We start from the raw sequence: 10401 nt of genomic DNA, 5'->3' as shown, positions 1-10401 counted from the left end.
TATTTGTGTATTTTTGTTACTTATATTGAATTTTTCTAAGTAGCCCAAGTTAATATTTAAAATAGTTCTTTTTTTTCCCCTGTGTAATATTTACTTACATTGTGTAATGCAATGTGGTATTATGGTAATAGATAACAGCTGCCATACACAGGATTGGGAGAGTTGATCCAGGTGACTCTTGGTAAGCACACAGCTCAAAGGCTGAGAGTCAAAATGATACAGGCATATTGGAGACTCTGCCACTAGCCAGAGCAGGTAGCCATGGGCATCAGGAGTTTTTTTACAGAAGAAGCAGGTGTTAGTTTAAGTGGACTTGAACCAGTGATTTGTTTACATGGAGGTTAATTAGGAGAGTATGTACAGTATATTCTTGGGCTTTTTAATTTTTGTACAATATGTATTGCTTTGCTAGGACTGCCCTAACAAAATAGCACAGACTGGGTCATTCTTTCCTGTATTAATTTGTTTATTTTTATTTTTGAGAGAGCAGGGGGAGGGGCAGTGGAGGAGGCAGAGGGACAAACAGAGTCCATGTTGAGTGCGGAGCCCAAAGAAGGGCTTTCCTATGACCCTGAGACCCTGACCTGAGCTGAAATGGTGTCTGATGCTTAACCTACTGAGCCACACAGACGACTCACTAGGTCATTTAAATAATAGAAGTGTACTTTTTTCACAGTTCTTGGGACTGAGTCTAAAGTCAGAGTGCTAGCAGGGTTAGGTGATGAGGCCTCTGTTGTTGGCATACAGACAGCCAGCTTCTTGGTGTCTTCGTGTGGCTTTTGAGTGTGATGAGAACAGGTTTCCAGTATTCCTTTTTTGTATAGACCTGAGTTCTATCAGATTTGGGCCCCACCTGTGTGACCTCATTTAACTTGAATTTTTCCTTAAAGGTTCTGTCCCCAAGTTCAGTCACACTGTGAGGGTTAAGGCTTCATTCACCATACTACTCTGAGGGTAGAGGGGATACAATATAGTCTTTAAACACAGACAATAGAGATGACATTTTTTACATTGTATAAACATTTTTAATAAGCCACCTGTAACAGTGTTTTTTCCATGTAACTTGGTCGTGTCAGTATCCCAGCTTTTGTCCCTTCACTTGTTTTTTTATTTTTCTCTGACCAACTAAGTTTCAACAGGAGGCAGAGAAAGTTTTGTAAATGATGGGAAGTTATTTTGGGGAAATAATTCATCTGTCTAAATGGTGTTTATTATTATTTTTTTCTCATAAGTTTAGGGAAAGGTTGTGTTCTCTGACCCAAAGTACCAGAAAACAAAATGCTTTCATTCTTATTTTATTTTTCTACTGAAGGTCATGGATCGCCCTGGCAATTACGTAGAACCAACAGTTGTGACAGGTCTGGCCCACAATGCGTCCATTGCACACACAGAGACTTTTGCTCCGATTCTTTATGTATTTAAATTCAAGGTAAAAATGGATTGTTTCCCTTTTCTCTAGTTGACTGTTGAAACAAATGAAAAGACTAAAGAAAATGAAGGTATATGAAATTTCACTCAGCTCTTAGAGAGGTTTTAGAAAGTCACTTTGACAGTACGGATTTTTTTTTTTTTTTTAAGATTTTTTTTTTTTATTTTTAAATTTTTATTTATTTATGATAGTCACAGAGAGAGGGAGAGAGAGGCAGAGACACAGGCAGAGGGAGAAGCAGGCTCCACGCACCGGGAGCCTGACGTGGGATTCGATCCCGGGTCTCCAGGATCGCTCCCTGGGCCAAAGGCAGGCGCCAAACCGCTGCGCCACCCAGGGATCCCCATTTTTTAAGATTTTTATTTATTCATCAGAGACTCAGGCAGAGGGAGAAGCAGGCTCCATGCAGGGAGCCTGATGTGGAACTTGATCCCAGGATTCTGGGATCACGCCCTGAGCCAAAGGTAGACGCTCTGCCTCTGAGCCACCCAAGCGTCCCTGACAGTAGGAATTTGAAGGTGAAAGATCAACTATGATGATGTGAATTGAACACTCTGTACCACAGAGCATGTCAGACTAGCTGCTGGGGAAACCAGGACAGGCTGAGGACCAGAGCTGGAATTGATGGAGGATGGCTCTCCTTCATATGTCACCTGTTCTGAGCTGTGCAACCCATATGGTCACGTTCCACACAAAAGGCACCAGAGTTTGATCGCCTGAGTGCTGAGTATCAGCAGATAAATGAGAAGATACAGGAGCAGTCTAAAGACACATTTCTAACCTGTATCAGGGGACAGCCTGTGGAGCTTTTAGCAGATAGAAATAGCTAGATGGTCTCTTTCCCCACTGTGAGACAGGCCCTAGCCATATCAGAAAATATTAAGTGATAGAATCAAGGTTTGGATGTGCCAGGATTAGCAGTTAAAAAATACTGAGAATTACATCCTTTTGCAACTATATGAATGCTTTTTAAAAATGTTGATTTAAATTGTCTTATCATTGTTACACATAATGTGACTAGAGAGGATAATTTCATGTTTTGTACTGTGTGTATGTGAGTGAATTCTTGAGCAAATTATTTAGTGTACCTTGACCAATCTGTAAGTTGGGGATACTATAAAACCTGTATCATTGAAAAAAAAAAAAAAAACCTGTATCATTGGATGAGAATTAAATACTTAAATGCATGCAAAGTGCCTAAGTCATGGGGTTGCACATAATAGGAGTTCAGTAAATATTAGCTCTTAAATGTAGTACCTCGAATGGACGCATGTACCATCTGTTTTTCAGAGTGCAATAAAGGAAAACTCCACAAAGCTGTGTATATTAGAGAAACAATTAGATTCTGAGTTTTTAGTTTACTTTTGTGCACTGAAATTATACTGGTACATCTCGTGAAATGTACCATCATGAACTTTGACCCAAACACCGCATCATCTAACAGCTTCCACCATTTATCCTTTCAGAATGAAGAAGAAGTCTTTGCATGGAATAATGAAGTAAAACAAGGACTTTCAAGTAGCATCTTTACCAAGGATTTGGGCAGAATCTTCCGCTGGCTTGGGTATAACTTTATCTATTTTGAGAATTTACATAAGCCTGATTTGTGCCGTGAATGGGCTTACAAGAAAGAAAATGAAACCATCATAATTGCAAATCCTCTTTTGAGCATCGAGAGTTTTAGAGGTTTTGCTTGGATTTTCTTTTGTTTTTTTTTTTTTTTCTTAATTTCTTAAATGTTGCTCTCAACTCTGTTTCCCATCTTACATGCAGACCGAAAGGATCCGACTGTGGCATTGTAAATGTCAATATCCCAACGAGTGGGGCTGAGATCGGAGGTGCATTTGGTATGTAGAGAATCCTTGTCCTCATTGGGGGCAATGTGTTAGATGGTCAGGCTGCCATAACAAAATACCATGGATTGGGTGGCTTAAAACAACAAGAATTTATATCCTCACAGTTCTGGAGGCTGCAAGTCCAGGGTCAAGGTGTTGGCAGTTGTTGGGTTTCTCCTGAGGCCTCTTTTTCATGGCTTATAATCCTTCCGTGGCTTTCTCTCTGTGCATGCGTACATCCCTGGTGCCTCTTCCTCTTTTAGGAGGACACCAGGCTGCACCTTTATGGCTTCTTTTCTTTCTTTCTTTTTTTTTTTTTTTGGCTTATGACCTCGTTCAACTTTAATTACCTTCTTAAAGGTCCTCTTGCCAAATACAGCCATATCCTAAGTATTGGAAGTTAGATTTTCAACATAGGAATTTTGGGAGGGGACACAATTCAGACAATAAAAGCAGTAGTAGCTTTTGAAAAAGTTCGACCAAGAACCTGAAATAACCTGGTAAGAACCTGGTCTAACATGCTTTTTTTTTTTTTTTTTTTTTTTTAAGACTTTATTTATTTATTTATGAGAGACACAGAGAGAGAGACAGAGACACAGGCAGGGGGAGGAGCAGGCTCCATGCAGGGAGCCTGATGTGAGATTCGATCCCGAGACTCTAGGATCACGCGCTAGGCCGAAGGCAGGCACTAAACTGCTGAGCCACCCAGGGATCCCTGGTCTAACATGCTTGAGAGGAGCTTGATATGCCATATTCAGAGTTACTGTTCAAGATCCAACTTTTTATTCTCAGATGCATCATCATGTTGGAGCTGGGGCCCTTGACCTAAAATATGTGACCCCTTGAAATGGTGGCATCTCTTTTGTAGAGAGGGTCATGACTCAAAGAACGTTAAGAACCCCTGGTTTTCTGGTTTGTTTTTAAAGATTTTATTTATCTGAAAGAGAACACATGTGAGCACGAGTGGGGAGAGGGGCAGAGGCAGAAGCTGACTTGGTGCTGAGCGTGGATCCCAACTTGGAGCTCCATCTCATGACCCTGAGATCACAACCTGAGCCAAAATCAAGAGTTGGGTGCTTAATGGACTGTAGGACCCAGGTACCCCTAAAAACCCCTGGCTTTAGGCATAAGCCAGATTTTGTCACAAAAAATTCTAGTTTTTAAAACCAGAAGGAATATAAGTGTTAAACGTTAGCATTTTTATTTTTATTTATTTATTTTTTTAACATTAGCTTTTTTAGATAAAATGCTAAGTTGCTTTTTTCACTGGGTTCTGCTTATATTTTCTCTTAATAAGCCTTGAGTTCTCAATGCTTAAATTGAGGAATAGTTTTTGTTTTTAAAGCCATCCTGGGATCCCTGGGTGGCTCAGCGGTTTAGCGCCTGTCTCCCGCCCAGGGCATGATCCTGCAGTCCCAGGATCGAGTCCCGCATTGGGCTCCCTGCATGGAGCCTGCTTCTCCCTCTGCCTGTGTCTCTGTCTCTGTCTCTCTCTCTCTCTCTGTCTCTCGTGAATAAATAAATAAAATCTTAAAAGAAAAAAAAAAAAGCCATCCCAACCAACAATTGTGTATTAAGATTACTACTAAAAATTAGTGAAAATATAGTAGAAACAGATTACCTTGTTTATACTCATATACTTATGTAGGTATAGAGGAGAACACACATGCATTAATACCTCCAACAGTTTAAGTAATTAGAGGCATTTTTTATTTTTTTTTATTTTTTTTATTTTATTTTATTTATTTATGATAGGCACACAGTGAGAGAGAGAGAGGCAGAGACACAGGCAGAGGGAGAAGCAGGCTCCATGCACCTGGAGCCCGATGTGGGATTCGATCCCGGGTCTCCAGGATCGTGCCCTGGGCCAAAGGCAGGCGCCAAACCACTGCGCCACCCAGGGATCCCTAGAGGCATTTTTTAATGTTTTAAACCAGTGTTGGGATCCCTGGGTGGCGCAGTGGTTTGGCGCCTGCCTTTGGCCCAGGGCGTGATCCTGGAGACCCAGGATCGAATCCCACATCGGGCTCCCGGTGCATGGAGCCTGCTTCTCCCTCTGCCTGTGTCTCTGCCTCTCTCTCTCTCTCTCTCTCTCTCTCTCTCTCTCTCTCTCTCTGCGTGTGTGTGTGACTATCATAAATAAATAAAAAAAATCAAAAATAAACCAGTGTTTACTGCCCTTAGCATTCAATCTGCCGATTTTGACAAAAGGTTCCTCCTTTCCTTCAGGCTCACCCCTGCCCTCCGCTGTTGAGTGGCCTGCGTGCACCTGTGTGCTCTCTCCCCTCCGGGGGCCTTTAGTCCTTGTTTTTGGCCCATACTTTTTCGTCCGCCTGACTCGTCTTTATTTGAGCCTCCACAAGTTAATTTGTAAATGGGAAAGTGGCTTCTCCCACTTTTCTCTTGCGGCTTCATTTCTAGAGGCAACTACTTTGAGATAGCTAAGAAAAAAACAGTAAATTTAGCTTTGAATTTACTTTAGTTTGTTTATTTATTTATTTATTTATTTATTTATTTATTTATTTATGAGAGAGAGAGAGAGAGGCAGAGACACAGGAGGAGGGAGAAGCAGGCTCCATGCAGGGAGCCCGACGTGCGACTCGATCCCGGGACTCCAGGATCATGCTCTGGGCCAAAAGGCAGGCGCTATACGGCTGAGCCACCCAGGGATCCCGTTTTTTTTTTTTTTTTTTTTTTTTTTAATTTATTTGTTTTACATAATCTCTCCATCCAACAAGGGGCTGGACCTCATAATCCTGAGGTCTAGAGCTACATGTTCCACTGACTGAGCCAGCCAGGTGTTCACTGCTTACTCTTTTCTCAATTTTAGACATTATTTGTTGACTCTCTGTTAGCTTAGCTGAACCTTTTTAAACCTCCCTCTTCTTTCTACATGTGTAGCATGATGTTAACTGCTCTATGTGAAGTTAAAAGGAAACCAGAGAAACCAGCCAAGCTTCTAAGTGTCTCCCCCTTGAAGTCACAGGACATGCTAAATTCTTCCAGCGGTAGATTGGGACAATGTACATGGAATGTCATCTACCAGGGTGACTGGTCACCTGGCTTATTCCAAAACTCCAGACTCCCTGAAAAAAAGAGGTGTTTAACATAAACCACACTGTGCAAAAGCAGTTGAGGCCCAGTGAGAACAAGTATCATGTAGGGGAAATTTTATGTCCCTGTAGGGGGAGCTACTTAGTACCTGAGTGCCCATATGCAGCAGCATTGCAAGCAGACCTGCGCTGCCTTTGCTGCACAGTTTGCAATAATTTTTCCTCAGACTTTTGAAGTTGTTACTCACTTACATTATGGTTTCTGGTATTGTGGTTGAAGAGTTCAGTCCACTTTGATTTCCGATCTCTCTTTTCTTTCCTATTTCAAAAAATTTGGGGTCTGCTATTTATGTCAACAAAGATCTTTGTAAACATTTTTCTTGGACAGTGGGCCAGGGATTAGCTTTAGAGTATTGGGACTCATAATTTTCAATGCTGGGGTGTTTTTGCTAGTTCTGTGTTGGTAGTTTTTTTTGACAATTTTATTTCCTTCACTTTTTCTCTACTTGCTTGTTTTTTTGTTTTGTTTTGTTTTTTAAGATTTTATTATTTATTTAGAGAGGTGGGAGGGGAGATGGAGAGGGAGAGTGAGAATCTCAGATTCTATGCTGAGACCACGGTGGGGCTTGATCTCAAGATCCTGAGATTATGCCCTGAGCTGAAATCAAGAGTCAGAAGCTTAACTTACTGAGCCACCCAGGTGCCCCCCCCCCTTTATTTTAAAGTAATCTCTGCACCCTACATGCAGCTTGAACTTAAAACCCTGAGATCAAGAGTTGTATGCTTTGCCAACTAAGCCAGCCAGGCACCCCAATATTTTTCTTTTTAATTACTATTCTAGTAAACTATTCTGTTGTTTGAGTGTTATCTCTTGAAGAATTGTCTAATTTTGTTCTCTTTCATTTGTTTTGTTTTGTTTTGAATATGGGAAATTTCCTTTTTTTAAGATTTTTATTTATTTTCATTATTGCAATTTTTTATTGCAATTTTTTTAAAGATCGGTTTATTTGAGAGAGCGAATGTGTGTGTACACTATGTGAGAGAGAATCTCAAGCAGACTCCCCACTGAGCACAGAGCCCAACACAGGGCCCAGTCTCTCTACCCTAAGTTCATGACCTGAGCCGAAATCAAGAGTCGAATGCTTAACTGACTGAGCCACCCAGGTGCCCCTAGGATTTTATTTTTAAGTTATCTCTACCCCCAATGTGGGGTTTAAACTCACGATCCCAAGATATCCGGAGTTGCACACCTCAATGACTGAGCCAACCAGGCACCTGCTCAGATTATTCTTCTAGCTCTTTTATTAAGTGTTTTCTTTTCTGCTGTTACCAAAAACACTACCAAGTCTCATTTCTTGTGCTCTGATGGCACACCTCTACATAGTATCCTTTTCTTATTTTATGGAATCATTACTTTCTTAATGATATAATGACATTAATATAAAAATTCAGAATATTATAAAAGCAGTATGTATGTATATATATATTTATTTGAAAATATATATAGCTAAGCTTAAATGAGAAAATAAAATTATATTTCCACCATCTGGAAGTTTCCCATCTTAATATCTGGTCTCATGGTAAGGTTGGTTTTCTTTTATTTCTGACAAATTTGTTCCCTCTTTATTCCTTATGTGTTTTTTTTTTTTTTTTCTTTTTTTCTCAGTTCTTTTTTCCTGTTTATCTGGTCTCTGTCTTTTGTATGTAGAGGAGATAACTCTGAGATAAATGTAAATCCATTGGTCAGGTAGCTCTAATGTCCTTTTGGTGTGTTTCTTTTCATGCTGCCAAGTAGGAGCTGCGCACAGAGAAACTCCTCACGAGATGTGAGCTTCTTGTGTATTTCTCTAGGAGGAGAAAAGCACACTGGTGGTGGTCGGGAGTCCGGGAGTGATGCCTGGAAACAGTACATGAGAAGATCCACTTGGTAAGAAAAGGCTTTGGGAGGTTGGGATTGAGCTTCCCAACCATTGGGAACAGGCTTTTACACTGTTCTACCTTATGCCCTGTCTTTATAGGGCTATACTTCATTTTGGTTCTTTAATGAGCACAGCTGTCCCCTCCTGGGACATCCCTTCTGTACTGTTAGTTCTCCCTCCTTCTTGTCCTACCTCAGCCAGTGCCCAGGGCTCAGCTGGGAAACTGTCCCATTGGTGGTTTCTGGAGACGCCAGAGGAGCAGGACATTGGAAGGTCAACCAGTAGGAGAAAGTAGAGGAAGCTGTCCTTGTAGTTTTCTCATTGGGTGCAACCAACACCCTTGCAGGCTGTAGGAGTAGAAGCAGACTGGACAGAAGCAGACTGGACACGTGCAGGGCCCCTGCAGGCCAGAATAATGAGCATGATACTTGAGGGTGCTTTAGCATGTTCACCCAGCACACGGCTAGCTGCCACAGGAGCCTGCTTCAGGGAGGATTTTACTAGGAGTTGCTCCTTTTACTTGTATGCTTTTTAAAAGATTTTACTTATTTTTAGAGAAAGAGGAGGGGGCAGTGCATGATTAGGAGAGGGGCAGAGAGATGGAGAGAGAGAGAATCTCCAGTAGACTGTGCTGAGTCTGGAGCCTAATGCGGGGGTCGATCTCCCAACCCTAAGATCACAACCTGCACCGAAATCAACAGTTGGTTGCTTAACCAACTGAACCACCCACGTTCCCCCCTTCTCTGGCTTAGACAGAGAGAGATTTACCCAAGTGCATTAAAACGATATGTGAGTCAGGCCCATGGGATATGATGTTGTAGAAAGAACATAGGTCCAAGATCCCAGAACGCTCATCTTAGTCTCATTTATTGCTTCTCACTAACCCTATAGCCTCAGGTAGATTCTCAGCCTTAGTCCCTTAGAGCCTCAGTGAAGTGATATCTGTCAGGAATTTCTGAGGTGCTTTTGTCCGTACTTTAAGTCCCAGACGCATGCACGTTCTCCTGGTTCCCATTCTTTGTTGTGGGGGTTTGTTTGTTTTTTCCTGGTTCCCATTCTTTGAAGTCATGTACATTACTTTTCTTGCGTACTTGAGATCTAGAGTAGATCCCCCTATTCTTGTGCCTTGAAGACTATTAATAACATTTGATAGGCATATTATAGATTTCTATGTTTCTCCTTTGTTTTTTTCTTTTATGAAACTGAATCTGTACTAACCATGTTTTGTATCTTAATTTTTTCTTCTTCACCAACCTGTATCTTGGACATTTTACCTTGTTAATATATACAGATATGCTAGATTTTCTTAATGGCATAAATTTTTCTATATTATATATGTACTACCCTTCATTTAATTTGTTCATTTCTTTTCCCCTCTAGTACTATCAACTACAGTAAGGACCTTCCTCTGGCTCAAGGAATCAAGTTTCAATAAAGGTGACGGTAAATCAGCATTACTTCAAGTCTTCTAGGCATTCTTGCAGTTCTTTGTTCTGAAGAAGAAGAAGAAAATTAAGATTTGCCCTGAATAAATGCATCATTTTGATTATGACAATGACTAGTCTCTTAACCCTGAGGCCCCAGCTAAATCAAGAGACTTACTTTTTAGAAATAAAACTGAATTGTCACAAATAGCCATATTTAGTAAAAGATGTGATGAATTTTTATGTTACTAGTAGTTGGTGAGTTTAAGGATTTTTTATTTTAATTTAGAAAAAAAATAGTAGATGCAATAGTTAGGAAATAGGAAAATAGAAGTCTTCTCAGTACATGCAGGAACATGCATGTAAGATTGCTATAGTGAATGTTGACTCACACTAGCCTCTAGTATTGGAAAGAATAGTGTTTGCAGGGAGTGTGCTTGTGTTCCTTGCAGGTGGAGGAGCACAGCACAGCTCCACGTAGGATGGCTTGCTCTGTATGGAATGACTAGGGGTCTTTATCACCATTACAGTTTCTCTTGCCCACATTGCCTTGAGTCACTACAAAAAAAGATAGACCTGGTGGACATGGGTTTTGGTCCTGCTATAGAACCTATACCCGCCAAGGACTCTGCCTATGTCTATGGGTTTCTTATGCAACCTTAGAATATTTTCTTTATAGCTATTATGTTTGTGCATTTGCACTTGGATTTGTTCTGGGAGAATGACCACCATGAGTGTGGC

At 40.9% G+C, this 10401-nt stretch overlaps 1 protein-coding gene across 1 annotated transcript in view; it reads left to right on the top strand.

Annotated features, from left to right (window-relative positions):
* The window catches only part of ALDH7A1 (aldehyde dehydrogenase 7 family member A1), a 47675-nt gene extending 37805 nt beyond the window's left edge, over nt 1-9870 (top strand). Inside the window, 5 exon segments of the mRNA XM_072840822.1 lie at nt 1313-1429; nt 2896-2993; nt 3203-3276; nt 8169-8244; nt 9617-9870. Coding sequence (XP_072696923.1) covers nt 1313-1429; nt 2896-2993; nt 3203-3276; nt 8169-8244; nt 9617-9671 — 420 coding nt within the window. The 3' untranslated portion in view covers nt 9672-9870.
* Nucleotides 9871-10401: the final 531 nt, after the last annotated feature.

This window comes from Canis lupus, chromosome 10 (assembly GCF_048164855.1).
Source record: "Canis lupus baileyi chromosome 10, mCanLup2.hap1, whole genome shotgun sequence".
NCBI lineage: Eukaryota > Metazoa > Chordata > Mammalia > Carnivora > Canidae > Canis > Canis lupus.
The sequence above is the reverse complement of the archived record's forward strand: the minus strand, read 5'-3'. Positions and strand labels throughout refer to the sequence as shown.